The 25,683-nt window shown below is 36.7% G+C and overlaps 1 protein-coding gene across 2 annotated transcripts in view; it reads left to right on the plus strand.

Moving 5' to 3' along the window:
- The window catches only part of ANTXR2 (ANTXR cell adhesion molecule 2), a 169,317-nt gene that overhangs the window by 104,059 nt on the left and 39,575 nt on the right, over positions 1 to 25,683 (plus strand). The window contains exon 17 of one of the 2 annotated variants that reach the window (XM_061145723.1): positions 15,967 to 16,242. The exons of the other annotated variant lie outside the window; for it this stretch is intronic. Coding sequence (XP_061001706.1) covers positions 15,967 to 16,185 — 219 coding nt within the window. The 3' untranslated portion in view covers positions 16,186 to 16,242. Of the gene's footprint in view, positions 1 to 15,966; positions 16,243 to 25,683 lie in introns of those variants that run through there. 2 annotated transcript variants of the gene reach the window in all.

Here is a 25,683-nt window from a genome sequence, read left to right on the forward strand (position 1 = left end):
AGTAACTGAAGTTCAGGCCTCGAGTATCAAAGCGGCGCCAGACACCTCCGGCTCGGCCCCCGCGCTCCGGCTACCTGTGGGCGCCGCCAGCCCCCGCCAGGCGGCGGGACGGCGGGGCTGCGGGCGGCCCGGGGGCCGGGCTTTGATGGCGGCCGCGGGTCCTCGGAGTCATGAATGTTTCAGCGCGCGGGCGCGAGGTGCGGGCGGCGCGTCCAGGTGTGAGCTCGCAGGCTGTCGCCGACATCTGTTGGCCGCGGCGGCCTCCCCCGGCCCGCAGCGAGCGGCCGGATTGTCAGCGGAGGTAGTTGAGAGCGGCAGGACCGTTTTGGTCTCCCTCTCGCTGCCTGCAGGCCTGAAACACCAAAGGTAGGAGCAGGGGGTGGACACAGCTGCGCTCCCGAACTTGCCTTAGGCGCGAATAAAGAGATCTAATGCAGTTTGACTCCGTGGCGGTGGGGAGACGAGGACGGAGAACCACTTCAGAGACAACTTAACGCGGCAACATCTGCCGCCAAGTTTCCAGGGAGTGACGGGGGACAGCAGGTACCGATCGAAGTCTCCACATAAACAGCCTCCGTGAAGCCGGGGACTCTTTTGAAGGGCCTCCATCAAACGGGCTGAGGTCTGCAGCAGGCGTTTGTTTGGTTTTCAAAGCGGTGTTTTGTTTTTGCCATAACAAGGTAATTTATAAATGATGCATTAGCAGGCGTTCTCTCTCTGTCTCTCTTTTCTTTTCCTTTTTCTATTTGAAAAGAGAGTTAGAGAAGCAGCAAAGCAAAGAAGAAAGCGCAGCCCTGGTTAGGGAGCCGTTCCACAAGCCCAGTCAATCTCCAAGGAGCTTCTTGTCTGTCATCGAGGTTATGTTAACCTTCAGACCGCAGCCCCTCGTTCACCAGTAAGCAGACAGAAATTGAAACAGGGCCAGAAAAGAATGCTGGGGATAGTAACACCCGTGAAGTATGCCCACTATGTCTTTGTTTTTTAAACTTAGGGCTTTTTATTACATGGAGATGAAAGAGAATTAGGTTTTCTTGCCAGATGTGTTTAAATTTTTAGTAAGACAAAATGGAGAAAATTGCACTGACTTTAATTTTCTTCTCATTTATAAAGGCTGCATAGCGATAGTTGGGTATTAAAAATCAAAAGTAAGAATAACATGTTAATAGGAGCGTTTTTTTCCCTTTTAAGGCAGTTTCCTCCTCTACTGTCTAGATTCAGCCAGAAACAAATCTTAAGGATTTGTAAAATTCGCTGAGAATATTGCAAAAACTTATAATTGTGCGCACACAGTATTGGCACAACAGATTTGTAAAAATATTAGTCTGACAAGTAAAGCTCCCGGGTATGGTAAGGTAATAAGGATTCTATGGTAGTATAAACTGTTATGGTTAATAATATTTAGGCAGCCTCACCTGAGAAACTAGTTGGGCCTCCACGAAGATAAAGGAAAGGAGCTGATCCAAAGTGGCCTTTGGAATGAGGGCAGCCAGGGAGCAATGACCTGAGGAGAAATGCTGGCACTTGGCAAAGTTTTCATTAGTCAGTGGTGAAATAAGCAATATAGGTGCATAGCGAGTTGCCAGTTAAGCTAAGTTTATTACATGGAGAAGATTTCCATTAATTGTGCAGATATTCTCATTTTTAAAAATGATTGATGGTAGCTGCTTAAAAAAAATGTTCATTGTAACAGAACTCAGTGCTAGTCCTCTGATTTTTAAAAAGATCTACAGAAAAACTCTCCCACCAAAACCCAGTCTGAGAACATAGGTAGCACGGGTTCATTTAGATGGCGCCAGAGAAGCCTGAGACCCTCAGAGGCAGATGATTCCGGCTGGACCTCTGGCTTCCATCTCCAGATCTAGATTGAGGTTCAGTCCTTTCTTTGTCAGTCCTGTTTCTGAATTCTCGCTCTCCAAACTCACGGCCTCACCTGTTCAGTGGCGGCTTTTTCAAGGATTCTTACCCTCCCAAGGATCACTCTGAACGCTCATGCTTACAAAACAGCGCTCTGTGCTATCAAACCACTTCATCTTCAGATTGAAGAGGCATCTGGAAGGCAGCGATTTCGTACCAGGATGCCTTTAAATTCCACATCACATTTGCAAGACGGAAACCACTTGTGGGTGTTTCTGAGCAGATTGAAGCCTTCACTCGGACGATTTGATGTGTAAGATGTCTTCAGTGCTTGGAACTGTGCTGCTAATAACTGCATTCTTAAACTTCATTTTTAGATTCCACGTAAACACTTTGTGTCATATAGCCAAATGTAGATTTTAGGGACTGTACTTTAGCCTTACTGAGTCAGTCCTACTGAACACAAAATGCCTGCAATGCTTTCACTTTTCCCTTTTTATACTTAAAGAGTAGAGAAAAATATCACTTGTAAAAACTCTTAAGTGACTGCTTGCCTTTTGTTTCTATAAGATCTGAAATTTTGTACGGTCCTTTAGGCCAAGTATGATGCAAAAGCACTTGAAAAGAGTACCAGTAGATGTTTCTATCCTTTTTGTTACCACCATATCTTTCCATTCTTACTATCTTTCTCCCCCCCCCCCCTTTTTTTTTTTTCAGAAAACAGCCTTAGTAGGTAGATTTCTTTATTTAATCTTTTGGCTGTACTGCATGGCATGCGCGAGGATCTTAGTTCCCCGACTAGGGATTGAACTCTTACCCCATGTACTGGCAGCATGGAGTCTTAACCACTGGACCGTCAGGAAAGCCCCAGTTCTTATTACCTCTTGTCATTACATGTCAGGGCATCCTTAAAATACCTTAAATATCCCACTTAAATTAGCAGAAAGAATTAACTTCGGTTTACACTTATTTGAAAGACAAATGTTTACTAGAATAACTCATGTTGTGAACACGCCATTGTTACAATTTCCAGTCTGATTTATGAGTGTGTGTGTGTATATATATATGTGTGTGTATAATGTTTAATATAAATGTATATGTATATATAATCCTACAGAACATATTTTTCAGTGTATATGTCTTTGACTAATGTCTGTTTCAGTGGAAAATAGCAAGTTCAGAAAATAGAGTGCTTTTTTGATACCATTTTATAACTTAAATAAAATTGTTGCTTAATTATGCACATAAGCTGGTGAAAGTGTTGACTCAATTTGATTCCCCAAAGTGAAAAACAGAATATGCAAATTTTAATCATTTAAATTACCAAAAAAGTTTTAATTTTTCAACGAAAGTATAAGTAGAATATAAGATATTTAATTGGCTTTTTACCCCTTTGATCCAAAAATGTGTTTAGTGGCCTCATGTATATGTTATATATTAATTTGTAAGTTTAGGTAGAGATATTTCTTGGTTAGAATTGATCAGCAACCTTTAGCAAATCATGAGACAAAAATTATTAAATTAATATAAATATCCTCTTCTTGAATTAATGCACTGAGTTTAAAAATAAGTCTCTCTCTGGTTTTTTTTTTTTTTTTGTCACCAGTGAGCTTTGGCACACGAAAAGAATGCTTTAAAAATATCAGCCTTGTTAACATTGGTTCCATGGCCAAATACATTATTGTATTTGTGGGGAGGCTGTCATCTCCCCGTCTTACTCCTCCACCATCTTCTTCTGCTCTCCCTCTGGCCAAGTACTTTATTTTCTTAGGCTCATATACAGTTTTGTTGTTAAGCATCTGGAGGGCATGAATTAAATCATCCAATTGGGAGTAGAAATGTCAGCAAAGGTAGAATTTTAACCTTTCTTTTTCTGTGTTTTAAGTACTTTTTCTGTAGCCCTTATGTAATTTTAATTACAATAGATTAAATTTATATTTATTTAAATGTCACCTTGCAATTTCTGATAATTTACAGAAATTTATATTATTCTGTATATCTTAAATATTGCTTTCAATTTAGAGCTCAGATGATATAGTCCAATGAAGGAAAAAAGTACATTGTTTTGTGGACAGTTTATTACTTTAACAGAGAGCCTAGTGATGGTGACTTTATGTCTACCAGGCCCCCATTTATAAGTTCAGTTTAAGGAAACCTTTCTAACTCAGTTAAGAAACTTGGCTTGAGTAGGATGCTTTCATTGTCCCCTTCTTTTAAAAATGAATTTATACTAATACATTGTATAAATGTATACTTTTAAGGAGAAATAAATTACATTTTTGGCTAAATAGCTTTCATTTCTTTTTATAAAACACTATAATTTTTATAATATACATTTATAATCTAAATCATCTTTAAAGTTGCTTCACATTATCCTATATTCTTCCCTGATTCCACTCTGAATCAAATCACAGTCTCTAATATATGAGGAATTTGAAACTGTTGTAAACTTTGAGGTAAAAAATAAAAATGATTTACTATTCAGACTTTGCAAAAAGTATGTTTAAGAATGCCAATGGCCATTTACTTGTTTACCATTTTTATTTATCTGACTTTGGATTAAAAATTAACTCCTTTTATTTCAAAGACTTGTAAGAAATTTTTTTCTCCTAATGCTTTTCTTTTTTCTTAATGGATTTGGAATAGTTTACAAACTCTTTCCCATTTCAAAATAATTTTGTTCACTGATATACTTTGTATTTCTCACCCTAGAGAACTCTTTTCACTTAGAAAATATGGGGGGAAAAGGTTGTTCTAATTTTCTAAACTTTAGATTCCCATATGCTTCTTCAAAAGCAGGTTAGTGTATTGAGAATAATATATATTATATATTTTTTTCATAATCCTGAGCAGTATTAAGCAGATTTTGGTTTGCAATCATACACACATACATCATATCATATCATATGATATCCTATCTTGATTGACAGTAAATCTGTAAAACATACTTCAATAAAATATTCAAATAGCACATCTATATACAGTTTAGAGGTCGATAGTAAAGAATGATTACTCTCCACTTATCTTTGCCTAACACTTTCATTTCTCTCCCTTCTCCTATCACCTAACATTGGTTGATTCCTACAGTTTAACCGTTGATCTTAAGTGTTCTCTCCTCCTGCTTTCTCTAGAGACCATATAGATTTTCACTGCCTTGCCCTCATCATGATACACACCATTTTAGACAGTTCTGGCCTCCTTCCTCAATTCCTCTTCCTTGTCTCTGAAGACGTGTATGAATTTTCCTCTTAAGTGTTGTATTATTACCACATTCTCTGTGTTTAAGTGGATTAGCATATTCCTTATGTGTGTTTTTCATAAATACTAACTTTATTTCTGTTATTCTAGCTACCCTTCCCCTGCTGCATCTAAGCTGAGGCTGAACAGACCTCATGGTTCACACAATTCAGTAAGCAGAGACAAGACCTTAACTTATTCTGAGTATGATGTCTTATGCCAAAAAATCACAATATTACCCTATAACGTATACAAGGTACTGATTCAATGAACAGAATTATGTGATTTAATGTCCCTTTTAGCTTTATTGTAATTGATTAAGATGAATTCTTGATGAATTTATGTAGTAAACTTTACTGATGTTGAGAGATACATATTTTGATTTTGTGGAACTTAAAAAGTTTTTTGTAAGCAGGACTAATAATTTTACCTTCATTTTTCCACCCTGAAACTAAGCTACTGAGAAAATTATGACATCAGAGCAATTCTTAAATTTGACAAATATGAATTGTCTCTTAATAATAGTATGACTGAGGATGCTGGTACATAAAAATGCTATTTCTCTGGAGCTAAGGTTTATCATTTGGGGACGATGATTAATTTTTAATTCATAATTAAATCTGTTGAACATGTTCTGAGTTATAAGAGCATGACACAATTATTTCTCCTTAGGTTGAATTCTAAATAGATGAAGGCTTATAATTTTTATTAATTCTCTTTATTGGGATATGTTTATTATTTTCTTGCTTGCAGTTGCATTCTTCTTGTTTTTTTTTTTTAAACAGATTTACTCTTTGTTTCATATTTGATCCAAGAAAAATTTTCAATGACTGGAATTATTGTAAGATGTATGTTTATCCCAGTGAAATTATACATTATGATGTCAGTCTTTTGCATTATCATCTTCTGTGTAAGCATACATGTGGCTTATGCTAGCTCTGAGTCTCATTAGTCCAGTTTATAGAAACACTGACTCTTCTCAACAAAATGACCAGAAAGCTGACAACTGAACTCAGTCCCTACTCTCCAGAAGAAGCATGATGGCTTTATCTGTTCTCTGAATCCAGATTTATGAACTAGTCCTATGCTCTTAACTAGATTAGTTCCTTTTCCATTAACTGCTTAAAGTAGGGCAGCTGTCTGAGCTGTTGGTTGTAAATTTGCTAATGTCTACTTCGTTAATCTCAGGTACAAAAGGCAGCACATAACAGGATCAGAGTTTCAGGACCTGGGGTTTTCACAGCCTGAAATGAGCATGGAAGGGTCAGTGGAGTGGGGAATTGAAGAGATGGGAGGAAGTGTTACATTAGGGAGAAAAGGATGACTTCTGTCATTAATCTTAATTAATTGCCAAGAGTTTTAAATCTGAGTTATTAACACTGAAGTTAAGCCCTTAATATACTGTTCATGCTTTGGCATCAGATGCTCTTTTATAAGATAAAAGGTTTAGGAGGGAGAGAAGAGTGTGTGTGTGTGTGTGTGTGTGTGTGTGTGTATCTTACATAAATATTTTCATTTACATCTTTCAAAGATTTCCCTGGGTTAATATTCAGGCCTTCACCTTTTGACAGTTACTGTAGGGCAGTTAGGAATTATAGACAAGTGACAATAAATCCAAATAAAATTTCTAGGTATAGCAACAGCAGTAAATCTGAATAATATTGCTTTCATGTTTACCAGCATACAAAATACTTCACTGAAGAGGAAATGTCAGATTATGGGCTGAAATAGAAGGAGGAAAGATCATGAGCACAAGTGGGAAAAGAAGCAAATGAAAAAGAAATGAATGAGAAAGAGATTATTCTTCTGAAAAACTTTCAGGCAATAGAATTAGTGTTTATTTAAATATTCAACTACATATTATATGTTTGTATAGTTCCATATTCCCCTATTGCAGCCCTAATCATTTAGAATTAAACAAATTGAACCTTTAAATGACTAAGCAGCCTTTCCTTTAAAATTCTTTTTTTTCTCCCCACTTGGCTGTTCTACTCATGTTTGTCAGGTTTACCCTACTTTGCTATTAAATCTCCCTTATTATTCCATGATACTTTGCAGTGTGAAATTGCAACTAACTGTATTAATTGTGAGTATTTTGGCTAAGGAGGCTATGGAATAAAGCTTGCAGTACTTCCAGGGAAAATCGCCAAAAAGCAGGTATGGCTTAAAGCTTCTGAATTATGATTTCAGAATTATATTTCAAATTCTCCATGTATTTGGACAAATGAAAAGGTCTATAACAAAAGTATATAATGCACTTAAGTTAATTTTTACATGTGTATCTTTCTTCTGATGACTCTGAACTGAACTGCAGTTAGCAGGTTATAGCCAGTGACTTGAATATTGTTGTCCACGAATTTAAAATCCCAAATTAGGTTTTGAGATATATAATGTTTTATTCTTTACAGAAGTGTTTTCTTCTTTTTATGATTAGCTTTAAATATAAATAAGATAAAACATGAAATAGTATTTATCTGGCTACCTATTTTGCACACTAATTATTGGAGAGACAGTGCAAAAATCTGAAGATATCAAGAGTTTAGATTTTAATTTATAGGCAGTGGAGAGCCAGTAAAGTTTTGGAGCTGGCTAGTAATGTGACCGAATGAAATATGGGACAGGAGTGTAGATAATTTTTTGTGTGTGTGATAATCTAGTATCAATGCTTTTATATTTATGTGTAGTCTTTCATCATGAGTTGCAGAAAGAATCACTTGAAAATTATAATATAGGAGGCCTGATGGATTGTCAAATGACTAAGTGGTTTTTGGATAAAATAACACTTTTTTTTCTAGTAGACATCCCATCCTTTTTTTTTTTTTTTTTAATATTACTTAGGTTAATTAGCTAAAAATCTGATATTTCATGGCTTCATGTATTTTTCCTGATTTGTCAGAGGTCTAGAGGTCTTTCTTGCTTCTTAATAATATTTAGATAGATAATTAAAGCTCGGACTAGCAGATCAAATGTACATGAATACTTATATTTATTCATACGTGCATGTGGGCATGCATTGGAGGGTGGTTATGCATCTGATGGGGGTGACAGCAGGGCATCACGGTTGTTGAGGGCACTCATAGTTTCAGGAAAGAGGGAACACTTTCTCTTGCTGGGAAGGATTTAGGACTCAAGTTCAGCTGATCATTGAGCACTTATTATGTCTTCCCTGGTGGCTCAGTGGTTCAGTGGTAAAGAATCTGCCAATTCAGGAGACAAGGGTGTGATCCCTGAGTCAGGAAGATCCCCTGGAGAAGGAAATGGGACTCACTCCAGTATTCTTGCCTGGGAAATCCCATGGACAGAGGAGCATAGCGGGTTATGGTCCCAGTGGTTACAAAAGAGTCAGACATGATTTAGCGACTAAACTATGGCAAATGTCTTAGGTATGTTCAGTTAGGTGTGTTCAGCTGTTAGTGCTTAGAATTAGGTGTCATTTCATTCCCATTTTATAGATGAAGAACATGAGACTCAGAGAAATTTACTGCATTTGCCAAGGTTACATTGCTGAAAAGTAACAGCCTAGATTCAAACCCAGGTTTTATTTATTTCCAGTTCAGTGAGTGCCCCACTATGCCATACTATCATTGTCCAGTGTTGCTCTTTGTTCTTCTTCCTAGTCAGTCAATAACTCAGTGAACTAGGGCTTTTATACAGGTAGAGAAGTGCTTTTTAAAATTTCCAATTTTGAATCTGATTCTCTTGGGCCAGAATGATCAATTTTGTATCTGTGTCTGTATCCGTAATTTTTTTTAGCATATAGAGTTGAAATTCAGTCCACTATTGGTTGAATCTGTGGATGTGGAAACAGTGGGTAGAACCATTTCAGATGAAGGACTTGAGCATCAGTGGATTGTAGAATCCTGAGGGGTTTTGGAGTCAATCCACTTTGGATACTCAGGACAGAGACACTGTGTACTCAGAATGCATCAGTTCAGTCAGTTCAGTTCAGTTGCTGTCGTGTCCGACTCTTTGCGACCCCATGGACTGCAGCATGCCAGGCCTCCCTGTCCATCACTAACTCCCAGGTTTACTCAGACTCGTGTCCATTGAGTCAGTGATGCCATCCAACCATCTCATCCTCTGTCATCCCCTTCTCCTCCTGCCTTCAGTCTTTCCCAGCATCAGGGTCTTTTCCAGTGAGTCAGTTCTTCACATCAGGTGGCCAAAGTATTGGTGTTTCAGCTTCAACATCAGTCCTAATGAATATTCAAGACTGATTTCTTTTAGGATGGACTGGTTGGACCTCCTTGCAGTCCAAGGGACTCTCAAGAGTCTTCTCCAACACCACAGTTCAAAAGCATCAATTCTTCGGCACTCAGCTAAAATTTTTTATAGTCCAACTCTCATATCCTTACATGACTACTGGAAAAACCATTGCTTTGACTAGATGGGCCTTTGTTGGCAAAGTCGTGTCTCTGTTTTTTAATATGCTGTCTACGTTGGGTATAACTTTTCTTCCAAGGAGCAAGTGTCTTTTAATTTCATGGCTGTAGTCACCATCTGCAGTGATTTTGGAGCCCCCCAAAAGAAAGTCTGTCACTCTTTCTATTGTTTCCCCAACTATTTGCCATGAAGTGATGGGACCAGATGCCATGATCTTAGTTTTCTGAATGTTGAGTTTTTTTTTTTTTTTTTTTTTTTTTTACACTGAAACCAACCTCCATACCTGAATGTTGAGTTTTAAGCCAACTTTTTCGCTGTCCTTTTTCACTTTCATCAAGAGGCTCTTTAGTTCTTCTTTGCTTCATGCCATAAGGGTGGTGTTATCTGCATATCTGATGTTATTGACGTTTCTCCCGGCAATCTTGATTCCAGCTTGTTCTTTATCCAGCCCTGTGTTTCTCATGATGTATTCTGCATATAAGTTAAATAAGCAGGGTGACAGTATACAGCCTTGATGTACTCCTTTCCTGATTTGGAAACAGTCTGTTGTTCCATGTCCAGTTCTAACTGTTGCTTCTTGATCTGCATACAGATTTCTCAGGAGGTAGGTCAGGTGGTATGGTATTCCCATCTCTTTCAAAATTTTCCAGCTTGTTGTGATCCACACAGTCAAAGGCTTTGGCATAGTCAGTAAAGCAGAAGTAGATGTTTTTCTGGAACTCTCTTGCTTTTTCGATAGTTCAGCAGATGTTGGCAATTTGATCTCTGATTCTTCTGCCTTTTCTAAATCCAGCTTGACAATTTGGAAGTTCACAGTTCACACACTTTTGAAGCCTGGCTTGGAGAATTTTGAGCATTACTTTACTGGCATGTGAGATGAGTGAAACTGTGTGGTAGTTTGAGCATTCTTTGGCATGCATATTACCCTATTACATGTATATATGTATATTATATATTCATGTGTATTACCCTATTCAGTTCAGCTCAGTTGCTCGGTCGTGTCCAACTCTGCAACCCCAAGAATCACTGCACACCAGGCCTCCCTGTCCATCACCAACTCCCGGAGTTTACTCAAACTCATGCCCATCGAGTCGGTGATGCCATCCAGCGATCTCATCCTCTGTCGTCCCCTTCTCCTCCTGCCCCGAATCCCTCCCAGCATCAGGGTCTTTTCCAATGAGTCAACTCTTCTCATGAGGTGGCCAAAGTACTGGAGTTTGAACTTCAGCATCAGTCCTTCCAATGAACACCCAGGACTGATCTCCTTTAGGATGGACTGGTTGGATCTCCGTGCAGTCCAAGGGACTCTCAAGAGTCTTCTCCAACACACACATATATAAATAAGTTAACTTTGCATGCATCTATAAATAAAAGCTGATGTAGAAGTGGCAGTAAATTGTACAGAAATTTCATGAGCTGCATGGAATAAGGAACTTTTGCATCATAAAAGACCTCAGAAGTTACATAATTCAACACCTTCTTACACTGCAACTTCTACCGCTACCTCAATTCTGGACTCTAAAGGAAGAGAATGTTCAAAGGCACAAGGGATGAAATAACTTTTATATTCCAGGAATTGCAGGTAGTTTCCTTGGCTGGAGCAACAAACTGGGAGATGGAGAGAGAGGTTCAGAGAGGAGGGCAGAGTTATAGCAATTCCTAAAGCTCTTGGTGGCATATTGGAAAGATCATTGCGTTAGGAGTCAGAAGACATTGTCTTGAAAACTGCCACAAATTTCCTCATCTCTCTGGTCCTCAGTTTTCTCATTTGTGTTAAGAGAAATAAATGATCACAAAGGTAACTTTGAATTCTCAAAATCTTGATTTTTATTTAATTCCAACCACGCCAGCTCCCCATGAACATGGCACTTGTCCTGTCATGCTTACTAGTATAACCCCAGGAGTTTGTGCATTGGCTCTTGGACAGTGGGCTTTGATAATCTTTGAGGAATGAAAAAATTTATGTTGATAGAATGTTTGGTTCATTGTTTACAAAGCTGTTAAATTCATACATTTTTAGTAATTAGACCTTTCATGATATCATCAATAATTACTGCATATAACCATATTACAGGTTACTACAAGAATTAAAACTGGCATATGTATCTCAATATTCTGAAATACACTTGAATAACTATGCCAATGCTATGATTATAGATCCATAATGGATATTTTACTACTATTATGCTTTAAATAAATTGATAATAACTGCACATGGAAGAAAGTAAAGAGGATACAGAATTAAGAGAGCAGTGTATTTAAATGAGTTTTATGAGTTTTCTATCTTTCTATAAGACATCTATTTTTTGCTGCTTCTTTCAAAACAAAAAGAGAAGATATTAATGTGTGATCTTGGATTATCTCCTTTGTCATTTTGATATGTGGCAGATTTCTGTCTTGTGTCACAACTACAGAATAATTTAAACACAAAAGTTTCTTTTATTTAATACTATTGTAAGCATTGAAGTACTAATGTGTTCTTGTCATTAAATATATATAGCTACATGGGACTGTTCTCCCATTGGGTCATTCTGAAATTGATTTTCTATCTTGGGCTAACAACAGTGGACAAATGTTAAATGAAAATCAATCACTTTGATTTAAATCAGTTAAATACACTCCTTTTATTAAGTGGTCTTTTCCCCTACAGCTAACTAGAAGACAACATTTGTTTTGATCTTTAGCCTTTGAACACGTTTAACATAAAACTCTGAGGACAGTGGTTTGATTGCAATTTTATTCTAATATTAAAATTATCTTATTCTTGATTAGTTAGATAAAAGTAGTTTTAGATATTTATAAATAGAAAATTCTTAATATTACTTAACCACAATTTCTTAGACTTTTATTTTTTTTTCCATTTATTTTTATTAGTTGGAGGCTAATTACTTTACAGTATTGTAGTGGTTTTTGCCATACACTGACATGAATCAGCCATGGATTTACAGGTATTCCCCATCCTGATCCCCCCTCCCACCTCCCTCTCCACCCGATCCGTCTGGGTCTTCCCAGTGCACCAGCCCTGAGCACTTGTCTCATGCATCCAACCTGGACCGGTGATCTGTTTCACCCTTGATAATATACATGAGACCTTTAGTATTTCAAATCTATATCAGAAATATCTCATTATGAATACAACATGGATATAAATAGTAACATGTTATTGTGAAATACTAGGATGTAGCAAGACATGATTTCTCCAATAGTCATGTACAGATGTGAGAGCTGGATCATAAAGAAGGTTGAGTGCTGAAGAATTGATGCTTTTGAACTATGGTGTTGAAGAAGACTTGAGAGTCCCTTCGACTGCAAGGAGATCAAACCAGTCAATCCTAAAGGAAATCAGTCCTGAATAGTCATTGGGAGGACTGATGCTGAAGCTTAAGCTCCAATACTTTGGCCACCTGATGTGAAGACTGACCCACTGGAAAAGACCCTGATGCTGGGAAAGATTGAAGGCGGGAGGAGAAGGGGACGAGAGAGGATAAGATGGTTGGATGGCATCACCAACTCGATAGACATGAGTTTCAACAAGCTCTGGGAGTTGGTGATGGACAAGGAGGCATGGCATGCTGTGGTCCATGGGGTCACAAAGAGTTGGACACAACTGAGCTACTGAACTGAACTGACTGAGAAAGACTTGGAAACAGTAATTTTTAATTTCTTATTTGCATCTAGAAAAGATAAATCAGGAAAGACCCCAATGTAACATATGCCTTAGATAACTACATTGATGTTGGGACAGTGTCAGGATCCAAAACTGTGATGGCTGGTATGGAAAGTCAAAACTTGAAGAATATACTTAACTAAAAAATTAAGCTAGTTCTATGGAAGTCAGTGTACATGGCTATCATTTCTAATATCATCATCAGTAATGAAAAAACGGCATAATCTATAGAGCAGCAGCTATGTGCCAGGCAATGTGCTAGTGACTTTGTGTGTGTCACCATAATTCTCAAAGCAACTCACTTTCCTTATCCCCATGCTTATGAATAAGGAAACTGAGGATCAGAAAGGTCAGGTAAGTTGTTAGCATCACACAGAGGAGTAGTGAGTGAGGGGTGTTGACTTTGTTTGAACTTTAGGTTATAGGAAAAATTAGTGTACCATTTAAATTCTACTTTATGTTTTAAAGTTAATTGGCCAGTTATATAGACAGGCATTCAGTGTTTTAGTTAACAATTTATAGACCCTTGCATTGAACTGATGAAATTAAATTGCAAAGTCCAATATAGAAATGGGAATTACAAGTCAACTGTTTAAATAACATAGGAATCACTAGTGACTATTTAGATACAGTATACCCAGCAAATATATATAAAGTATTTCAATCACATTTTTAAAATATTGAGGTCAGAAAATTATGTGTGGATTTATTTGGGGGTACTTGCAGGTATTATGGAGAAGCCAAGAATAAGGAATAATTATAAAACATTTTCTTTTCAAAAACAAGTGAGATATAATTAATGGTAGAAAATATATTGACAGGTTAATCTTAATATTAAACTTTTACAAATCAATGGTTATTTCTAATCTATAAAATCAAACTAGAAAGTAAAGTTCCATCCAGAGATTATGACACAATTCCAAGTTATGTTTTCCAAATGTGCTTCATATCAAAACTCATATTCACTAAAGAAAGGCCATAATTTTTAGTTTAGGATACTGTTGGCACAGTCGTGTAATTTATTGTTTAGAATCCCTCTTAAAATCTTGTTTTCAGAATATTTCATCATCATTTTCGACTTCAGTTAAATATTTATTGAGTCTACTGTTTTATTTCCTCGATCATTTTGTCCTGCTTGAGCTCTCATTTTGATCTATGGAGCAAATGATTCCACTTGTCAAATTTATCCCTTGATCTAGCTGCAAATAGCGTGCCCCAAATCATCCTATAAGAGCCCACTGAAATGGTTTTTAAAGTGTCTTCTAAGGTACATTAGTGAAAATTGAAGCAAACAGACTGTCAACCATTACTTTTAAGACAGATCCCTAGCATGTAAGTAGCAGGAACTGAAGGTTGACATTTGTAGGTTGATAGCTACATTGTGATGGTGTAAGTGGCCCTTATGTTCCTTCCACTTCACACGGGGAGGCCAGGGTTTCCTTGTCATAAAGCTGTCTTTGATGAGGCATCTAGAAAGACTTTTAAGACATGGCTTGCTGATATTATCATTACAACCGTTGTTGTTGTTTTTTTGCTGAGAAAATACCTTTTTAACAAATTATGAGAAATACTGTTTCCCTTATTTCCCAGATCTCATTCTATGTGCTCTGTCTCATATAAACTACTAATATTAAAATTAATAGTAATGATAATTTCTGTAACTGAAGGCATGAGAACAATGTCCTTATAAACTATGGTTTTTTTAAAAAGTAATTTTATTTATTTAGTTTTGGCTGTGCTGGGTCTTCATTGCTGCTCAGGCTTTTCCCTAGTTGCAGAGGGCAGGGACTGCTCTCTTGGGGTGCACGGGCTTCTCATCGCGGTGACTCTTGTAGAACACAGGCCGAGGGCACGTGGACTTCAGTAGTTGCAGCACGTGGCCCTTCAGTTGTGGCTCATGGGCTCTAGAGCACAGGCTCAGTAGTTGTGGCTCATGGGTATAGTTGCTCTAGGTAATGTGGGATCTTCCCGGATGTGGGATCGAACCCCTGTCTCCTGCCTTAACAGGCAGATTCTTTCCCACTGAGCCACCAAGGAAGCCCTAGACTATGTTTTAAAGCCTAGTTTATTATATTTATAGTAAACATTTCTTCTGATGCTTTATAAACATTTACTGATTTGTTTATAAAATCTTTTTTTAGGAATAAGAAATAGGGAAAACAATGGAATAGTTAATGGCATTAATGAAACTATATGGTCTATAAGATTGCTGGTGGATATCTTTGAATTTAAAAATTATTAATGCTAGAGTTTTTCTTTTTATGTGTTGGAAAACATGCATTTAAACACATTTCTCACTTTCAGTTAAAATGCTTTTCAGTAAAATTAGGCTGATAGGAAAATGAACTATAATGTTGTCAATAGACTCTTATCTTAATTAAGAGAAACATTAAAAAAAATTAGTGATGACTTAAAAAATTACTTCTTGTCCCTAACCTTCTAGAAATTTATGATCTATTTGGAGTAGAGGATAAAGTAAAGCCTCAAAAATTATAATTCAAAGCAAAGCAAGCAAAATTCAGTTAAAAACAAATCTAAAAAAATAAAGCCCATTGTACATTCTGGATGGATTCTAATTTCTACTCCAGTTTTCTACTCCAATTTTTGTATAGCCTTGAGATATATGATAGTGATGCTTTTGATAAATGCTATATTTGGAAAATTAATATTGCTGCTTTGTTAGTAATACATGCACAAAGATATTACAGATAATCTATACTGTATATTAATGCAGCAAATAAAAGTGTAAAATATATATAAGTTCAGTTCCATCGCTCAAGTTGTGTCCAATTCTTTTTTTTTTTTTTTCTTTTTTTTTTTTTAAGTTGTGTCCAATTCTTCGCAACCCCATGGACTGCAGCATGCCAGGCTTCCCTGTCCATCATCATCTCCCAGAGCTTGCTCAAACTCATGTCCATCAAGTTGGTGATGCCATCGAACCATCTCATCCTCTGTCGTCCCCTTCTCCTCATGCCTTCAGTGTTTCCCAGCATCAGGGTCTTTATATCTACACAGTTATAATTTCATATCAAATGGTAGTTTGACAAAATGAGCTAGAATTAGAATGTAAGAGGCATTAAAAATAGTAACTTTTTTCTTGAGCACCTTGTGTTTTTAAGCAGTCTTTGAGCTCCCAAAATATTTGGTACATAGTCTTCAGTAAATTTTTGATCTATTCAAAGGATCAAGAATACATATATAGAAAATAAAATAATGAGGTATTTAAATATCAGTTCAAGGCAGTAACAAGAGATGTAGCTAATGTGTTGCCTAATTAATTTCCAAATGAATGGTCTAGACTTTAATTGGTATTTGAGTTATCAGGGAAGAGCACTTCAGAAGAGGAGATAAGATGACAGTTTATAGAGGAAGAAAGGTTTGAATTAACCTTGAAGGATTTGTATAGGTAGAGAAGACAAAAAAGTTCACATGTGTTCCAGGACAGTGGCTCAACTGTATGCTTTAGTCACTTCCAAGTTACATGTTGGGAAATAATGGGGAATAAATATATGTCATATCTATTTCTGAGGGTTCCAGTATATTAGATTTACATTTAGCACTCAGTATCCAGCAAGTATTTCATTGCGCTGTTTCTCAAGCTTTTTATTTTTAAATCTTTTTAGATTTTTTTTTTAATGTAGACCGTATGAAATCCCATAGAGAGAGGAGCCTGGTGGGCTACAGTCCATGGAGTCTCAAAGAGTTGGACAGGACTGAGCACACATGTGCGTGTGCACACACACACACACATACACACGCACACACATTTTAAGTCTGTACTGAATTTGTTTCAATATTGCTTCTCTTTTATGTTTTAGTTTTTCAACCACAAGGCGCGGGGGATCTTAGCTCCCCAACCAGGGACTGAACCCACAATTTTGTCTTAGTCACTGGACTGCCAGGGAAATCCCCTCAAGCTTTTTAAAGTTTTACCCCATCAGACAAAAACATTTTATTGAATATTGCTTTCTAGTTCTATATTAGGGCCTCATGGAAACAGTTTTTTAGAGAGGATTAGCTTCACAACCTAAATGTCCATTGACCGATGAATGGATAAAGAAGATGGGGAATGTGATGAAATATTACTCAGTCATAAAAAGGAACACAGTTGGGTCATTTGTAGAGATGTGGATGGACCTAGAGTCTGTCATACCCAGTGAAGTAAGTCAGAAAGAGAAAAACAAATATTGTGTATTAATACATATATATATGGAATCTAGAAAAATGGTGCAGATGAACTTATTTGCAGGGAAGAAATAGAGATGTAGACATAGAGAACAGACGTGTGGATACAGGGGAAGGGGAGGGTGGGACGAATTGGGAAAGTAGGATTGACATATATACACTAGCACATATAAAATAGATAACTAGTGGGAAGCTTCTGGATAGCACAAGGAGCTCAGCTCCATACCCTCTGATGACCTATAGGGGAGGGATCGGGGGTGGGAGTGGGAGGGAGTGGAGATATATACATATACACACACACGTGCACACACACACACACGTGATTCACTTCATTGTGTAGCAGAAACGAACACAACATTGTAAAGAAATTCTACTTCAATTTTTTTTTTTTTTTTTAAATAAAAGAGTATTAGGTTCATGACAGATAGTATATTCTTGGATAGATGGAGGGAAAGATCAGGAGGCTGGACTAATGCAGGAACCACCAGGTGAGGGCACCAGTCAGGGCAGGGGACAGTGGGATTCCAACGGAATGGGAAATAGAGTGGAAAATGGGCTCTGAACAGGACTTGATCACTAAGGGGAGCTAGATGTGCGACAAGGAGAATAAAGAAAAGAGGAAGGCCCTGAGGATGGTGCCAAGCAATTGAGCTTGAAGAAAAAGTTGGAAATGTCAGTGGAAAGTTAAGAAATACTGGTTTGGGGGGGGGGAAAAAACAGACCTGGGCATGAAGATTGGAGAGGCTCCTTAAATAGTTGAAACTGTATTTAAGAGACTGAGGATTGGTTTTCTCCTTTAATATTGGGTATTTTCTTTCTTGTGAATCAAAACTGGCATCTGGTTTAATTTTTAAAAATTAGAATTAGCATCCCAACCTCTCCTTGGTATAGGTTTGTACTTTCCAAATCTTCAGCATTTTTGATAACACGAAATATACAGAAACTGAGGTACTATTGGAATAGTTTACAGTGGAGGGTGGGTCAGCAGAGGGAATGAGAAAAAGGGAGAAGAAATGTGGGATTTGGTTTGAAAAATTCTGAAGCAATTAACTTGTTCCAGCTATTTTCAGCAGCTTAGTTCATTTTTATTATTAATTTTTATTGGAGTATAGTTGCTTTACAATGCTGTGTTACTTTCTGGTCTACTGGCAGGATGAATCAGAGGGACATATACCCTTTTGGACTTCCCTTTCAGGCCACCACAGTGCATTAAGTAGAGTTCCCTGTGCCTCAGAGTGTGTTATCATTAGTTATCAAGAAATATGTCAATAGATTTGTAGCTACTGGAGATGTAACCCTTTTTCTCTTGAAGCAGCGGGAGTTTCATAAATCAATGAGGAAATAACTGAGAGATGAGAGTCTGCGGGTTCTTGTAAACCAGTGTATCTGAAAGTAGTGTTAAAGAATGATGTGAATGATGATGTTGGATGTTTTGAAAGGAATAGTGCAGATAGTAACTTCTGATGTCTTAGAGTAGGGGAAGAGTATGAATGAAGATATAATAATGGAATTTTTTATTATTTTCTACAACTGTTTCTAAGATTGATGATCCAACAGAGAGTTTTGGGATGATCATTTAGCTTAAAAGAATGTGAAGTGATACTGAATAAAGTAATGAATATTGAGTGGGAATTTTTTAAGAATGGAAGTTTTCTAGTAGTTTTGCAGACTTAGTTGTAATCATGCATATTCATGCTGTTCTAGTCCTTTCCTTATCCTAGAATTTTGAATATAATCATCAGTTTTGTGCCTCATTTTTAAATATCAGACCATAATTCATAAATTATAGGGTTTGTAAAATTGATGTCTTTTCATAAAATCTTGGTAGGAATGATACATGTTCACTCACAGAAAGCAGTTTAGGTTTGACCAACTTGTTCAGTGGCTTAGGAGATAACTAACAATTTATACTGTCTATGTGCCCACTATGTAACATTCATTTTTCACTATAGTCCTCATAAAAAGTAAATTCCCCATTATGCACACACACAGGATGTTAAAAACAGATTAAACAGCTGACAAGTGGTAAAGTTTAAACTCAGAGTTTGCTGATACCAAAGCTCTCATGTAAATTACACTGGAGTTAGTGACTTGTAGAGGTATAATCTACCAAGAAGTAAGTTCTTGGGGGTACTAAGGCCCTGAGATTTTATGCGCTTGTTACTGTCTATATTATTACTTGTATTTTTTAACCTGCGGTATCGGCTTGTACTTTCCCAGGAAGGACCTCTGTAGAGACAGGGATTCTGGCAGTATGGTCACCCACCTGCGCCGGTGACAGCTGAATCCAGCCCCTGTCATCATTAATGACCCGCATTTGACACTTTATCCCAGCCATCCTTGTTTAGTGTACGATGTATTGCATTAGAATAATTACCCCCTGTCATCCTCTATTTAACAGACAGCTCCTAGTCATCGCAGACGTGTAAGTGTCATGCGATAGTACGCCAGACCCGTCTTAGCTCCTGTGTTCTCGTCTTGTTTGTGGATACCTGTGTCCTCTGTATTTCCTTTTTTCTCATGATATTTAAATACATTTTATACCTCAACTGAAGTATTTTCATTCTTTCACTCACATGGAAAGGATTCATCTCCCTAGTTTTTAAATACTAGCCAGACATTTATGAAGGGATAATATTTCCTGAACATAAAACATGGCCAAGGGATTTAGAGTGGCTAGTTGTCCTACTAAAAATACTGGAGAGCTAGAGTAGAGGTCAGAGAAAGGGAGGATGATGACCAAATTTAAAGGATATAGATTATGTAAAGAAGGTATTCTAGTGCCTATATTAAAAACTTTGCTTTAATTTAAAGATCTGAGATACTTGCAAGGACAGTTTCCTCCCTCTCTTCCTCCCTTTTGTCTTTGCATTTAGTTTGAGAACACACAGGAGATTCACTATCTTACTGAAATGGAAAGGTTTTCCATCATGATTTTACGTCATCAAAATATTATTACATACTTGAATGCATTTAGAAATTCCTTTGTCTCAGAGATTGAAGACTGTTACTTTATTTTTTCAACTTGTATTATCTTTGTTTTGCTTTAGACTCATAGGCATCTGTTTTGGCTTATTTTACTTAGGAGAGTTAATCTAAAATGTGCTTCTGAATTTTTATATATCTTAATTTGACACTTAAAGAAAGCAAAATGTCATGCCTGAAATTTGGAATAACACATGCTTTGTATTCATTATATGATATGCCCCAGCTTATCGTCAAAAGACCAGGTTCAAATATCAGCTTTTGAATTTACCAACTGATTGGCCCTCAGCAAGTTGTATAATCTCTGAACCTTTTTATTAACAAAACTTTTCAACTGAGGCCTTTTATCTGAATCAGGGAACAGAGAAAATAATTTAAGGAATTATTTTCTCATTCTTCCAAGGATGCTACACAACTCACATCAGGCTCGGGTGAGAAGCTAGCTTATCATATACAATAGATGCCTCCAAAGGTATTAATGCATTTACAGAACCCTGGTTGAGAAAGGCTAATGAAAATAAAAAATAAATTGCACTCTACATATTTTCGCCACTACTTTTCTCACTAATTGAGAAAAAAGCTTTGGCATTGTAAGCTAGAGGTGAATGCAGTCAAGTAGCAATTTATTTTCTTTAATTCCCTGATTACCAGTCAGTGAAAAGGAGATTTCTCTGAAGCTAAAATTAATTTCTCAAATATGTACTTTCTGGATAAAGTATAACTGTATAGCAATAATAAACAGAGAGGACAGGACAGAAATCTGTTTTTAGATGGTCTTATATTTTGATATATTAGTGATACTCAGGTTATATATACATTATATTAAGTTTGGAAAGCAACAGTGTTTAGAGCTTTGTAATATTTACTGATAAGATATTTAAATAATTATTATGCATGACTATATACATTTTTGCAGTAAGTTGTATCATCACTCAAAAGTGACCTTGTTAGGTGAGGGGGAAGGCAAGAGAGACATCCAGGGCCTCTTGAGAACAAGTGGAGTGATGCGTATCAGGAGCAGACACTAAAGATTTATTGTCTGTGGCAAAGGAAACACAGATCTCTGCTTATGCAATAAGTGTTTTTGACATCGCCCACAGTAAAAGGTGATTGGAAGCTGTAGGTTAGAAAATGTTCTGCTGGAGCACAATAATAAATATTTTTAGGTCATTGTTTTTATTATGAGTTTGTCTTGCTATTTAGTCTCTGTGGCACTGAAAACGTGAATGATGGTCACGCTAAACCAATCCTTGTTGTAAATAGGACCTTGCTACCTACATAATCAGATTTACCTAATTGAACCAATATGCCGGAGCAGATTTGGTTATGAGAGGAGGTAGCAATGCAGAGCAATGTAATTATTATTTTTTCTTCCAAATTCATATTTTGCTTATGAGCACTTTCTTCCCTGTTTATGTATGCTAGTTTAAAAGAATTAAATCAGAGCATTCTCTAATACAGTATACAAAAAAAAAAATAAAGTCAAAATGGATTAAAAACCTAAATGTAAGACTAAAATTCCTAGATGAAAACATAGAATACTCTTTGACATAAACTGTAGCAATATTTTTTGGCTCTGACTCCTAAAGCAAAGTAAATGAAAGCAAAAATAAGCCAATGAGACTAATTATACTTAAAAACTTTTGCACAGCAAAGGAGAGCATCGAGAAAATGAAAAGGCAACCTACTGAATGAGAGAAAATACTTGCAAATTATAGGGCCAATAAGGGGTTAATATCCAACATATATAAACAGTAAACAAACTCAATTAAAAAAACCAAACAACCCAATTAAAAAATGAACAGAAAAACTGAATAAACATTTTTCCAAAGAGGAAATGCAGATAGCCAACAGGCACATGAAAAGATATCAATGTCACTGATCAACAGGGAAATGCAAATCAAAACCACAATGAAATATCACTTCATACCTGTCAGAATAGCTGTCATCAAAAAGAACACAAATAACAAATGTTGGTGAGGATGTAGAATAAAGAAACTCTTGTACACTGTTGGTGGGAATGTAAATTGGTGCAGCCATTATGGAAAACAGTATGAAAATTTCTCAAGAAAACTAAAAGTAGAACTACTATATGAGCCAGCAATGCCACTCCCAGGTATATATCTGGGAAAAAAAACTAATTTGAAAAGATACATGGACCCCAGTGTTCATAGAAGCACTGTTTACAATTTCCAAGATGTGGAAGCAACCTAAATGTTCATCGACAGATGAATGGATAAAAATGTGGTGTATATATCCAGTGAAATACTACTCAGCCATAAAAAAGAATGGAATTTTGCATATGCAGCAACATGAAGAGACTTGGAGAGGGGTATTGTACTAAGTGAAATAAGTCAGAGAATGACAAATACTGTATGATATCACTTAAATGTGGAACCTAAAAGACAATAGCTAGTGAATATAATAAAAAATTAGCTGACTCACAGAAATAGAGAACAAACTAGTGGTTACAGCGGGGAGATGGAAAGAACAATGTTGGGATAGGAAATTAAGAGGTGCTAACTACTATGTATAAAATAAATAAGGTATAAAGACATATTGTACAACATTTTACAATAACTTAAAGGGACTAAATAACCTTAAAAATTGTGAATCACTATATTTTACACACCTGCAGTATAATACTATACACTGACTGTATTTCAACAGAAAATTTTTAAATAAAAATAGAATAAAACAAACGTGAATAATCTACTTGGCCTGAAATTTGGAGAGAGAACAATTCTAATGGGGAGAACCACTTTACCTTAGGGTGGCCATTCTCTTTAGTCTTAAAATAGCCCCATCTAGCTGAGAAGTAGAGATTACAATTCAGTTATTATAGTTGGTTCCTGTTTGCTTCTGGCAGAATAAGTAGGCATCTCACATAATAGAAGAGGCTCATAGCAAGTTTGAATATTGTCTCACATGGCGATATAAATCCTTACTTTACTGAGAAAAGAGAGAAAGCACTGTGCCTTTTTTATTTTATATGATATCTAGATCCTAAGGTTTAGGGATAAGGACTTGAGCTGGCAGGACATAAACTGTCTGGTATAGATCTTCAGATAGTATTAATGTTCTAAAAAAGGAATGCCTTCAGTTAAAAAAACAAAAACGGAGGTCGGTGATGCGTATTACCATTTCACAATCTTTATTTATTTATTTATTTCTGACTGTGTTGGCTCTTTGTTGCTGCTCAGGGCTTTCTCTAGTTGCTGTGTCTGGGCTCCCTCCCCGCCAAGCATATGGTCTAGGCACGCGAGCTTATTAGTTGCTCCATGGCACGTGGAATCTTCCCAGACAAGGGATCGAACCCACGTCCACTGCATTGGCATGCAGATTCTTAACCACTGGACCACCAGGGAAGTCCCTCATTTTTTTTTTTTTTAAATAATGGACAGTTCACGAGGACTGGATTTCCTCTGACGTTTCCATAGTAGTAGACTAGGACAACCCACATTCAGTGAACAGCGTGTGCAGAGGCTTTTTAACCTGAAGCTCCAGAAATTTCATGGAATTGGTTGAGGCCGCTGTTGAAACTGCAACACAAAACAAATTCTCTGTTTGTCCAGTCCTGTGTTCTTCACAGAAACAAAGGTTGTTTCTGACAGTGCCGCCCAGTAAACCTTTTGCACACAGATGTTCAACTTAAAGGTCTGTTCACAGGGGCGTATGACTTAACTGACTTATGATACCTGGGTTCCATTCTTGGTTGTATGGTTTCCTCTGTGCCCTTAGGCACATTCTCGGGCTCTCTAAAGCTCATTTTCCTTTTTAAAAAATATTTAAAACAAAAATTATTTCATAGTAGCACTTACCACCCCTGGTTACTGAAGATTAGATGAGATAGTGAAGCACATAGCCCAGTGACTGAAATCCAGGACATTCTTAATAAATATTTGCTGTTATATACTTATTATATTTCCAGATTTGGCTGCCTCTGCTTCTCAGTTTCATTCTCACTCTGCATTTTTACCACTTTGTATATTCTGCTCTAGAAGAGCTTACTTTTCCTGCTTTTGGCTTTTAAATTTTTTATTTTTAAAAATTTTAGTGGATAAATCTGGGTATATATTTATGTGTAAGAACAAATATGTTAAGATAGGGCCTATTTGTGATGATCAAAATAAATTAGGCTCTAGTTGGTATAATTCAGACCTTTCTGACTGCATGGGGCTCCTTCACTCATTTTCCTTCTACCAGAAGTTTGATGGCTGAGGCTCCTGGAAGAGTGCCAAGTGAGCTCCACAAAAGCGAGTCTGAAGTGGCTGTGATTCAAAGGGATCTAGTGAAGACTGAGTATTTTGATTTCAACTTGTATTGAAAATCTCAGATCAATAGATAGTAGGTTTATTAAGATGAAAAACATGAATACTCCAATATAAAATAAAAATTTGAAAGGAAAATAAAAACAAATCTTCCCCTACAAAATATGTTCCAAACATTAAAGATATCTGTATTAAAAAATTTCTATATAGTTATGGAATTCAGATGGTAAATTTTCTTATGGTAAATGCTATCAAATAATCATATTATATTTTGATTTGCTAAATGGATAAGCAGAAGGACCTAAGCACTTCTTTCTTGGCCTTTTAAAAATTTATAATTCAGTGTATAGTATAAGCTTAGGAAATAGCATATTCTTTTCTGGACGAATCCAAAATATCTGTCTGTATTACATCAAACTAGTAACAGCAGTAGTGTGTTAGTCGCTCGGTTGTGTCCTTTTTGCAATCCCATGGGCTGTAGCCCACCAGTCTCCTCCATCACTGTGATTCTCTGGGCAAGAATACTGGAGTGAGTTGCCATTTCTTCTCCAGGGGATTGTCCTGACCCAGGGACTGAACCAAGGTCTCCTGCATTACAGACAGATTCTTGACTGTTTGAACCACCAGGGAAACCCATCAAATCAAGTACTTCTCAAATGCTGAATAAAAGGGTTCTGCATTTCCATAAATGCCCCAGGGTTCTAAAATAAGCAGTATCTTTCTTTATAAAAAGGAAAACATAAAATCGCCTCCTTGGCATTAAGTCTTATAAATACCCTGCTTAATTTTGTGAAGACCGTACGAGTTATGACATGTAAAACACTTAGAACATTGCCTGGCATGAAGTCAGTGTTCAGTCAGTGTTAACATGTGTTTAAGCCATTAGTAACAGTAACAGTACATAGGAAATCAGTGCACTTCTTCCAATAAAATGATATAAGATGGATGGTGGTTGACTTACAAATCTGGAAGTTGAAACTGTAATGGGAATTTTGAGGAATATGATTATTCCATATTGAGGTTAACAACTACTACATAAAGTAATTGGGGAGTATATTCCTAAAGAAGGGATTTTCATATTGGACTTTTGTCCATATTTCT

The sequence above is a fragment of the Dama dama genome, chromosome 6 (assembly GCF_033118175.1).
Source record: "Dama dama isolate Ldn47 chromosome 6, ASM3311817v1, whole genome shotgun sequence".
NCBI lineage: Eukaryota > Metazoa > Chordata > Mammalia > Artiodactyla > Cervidae > Dama > Dama dama.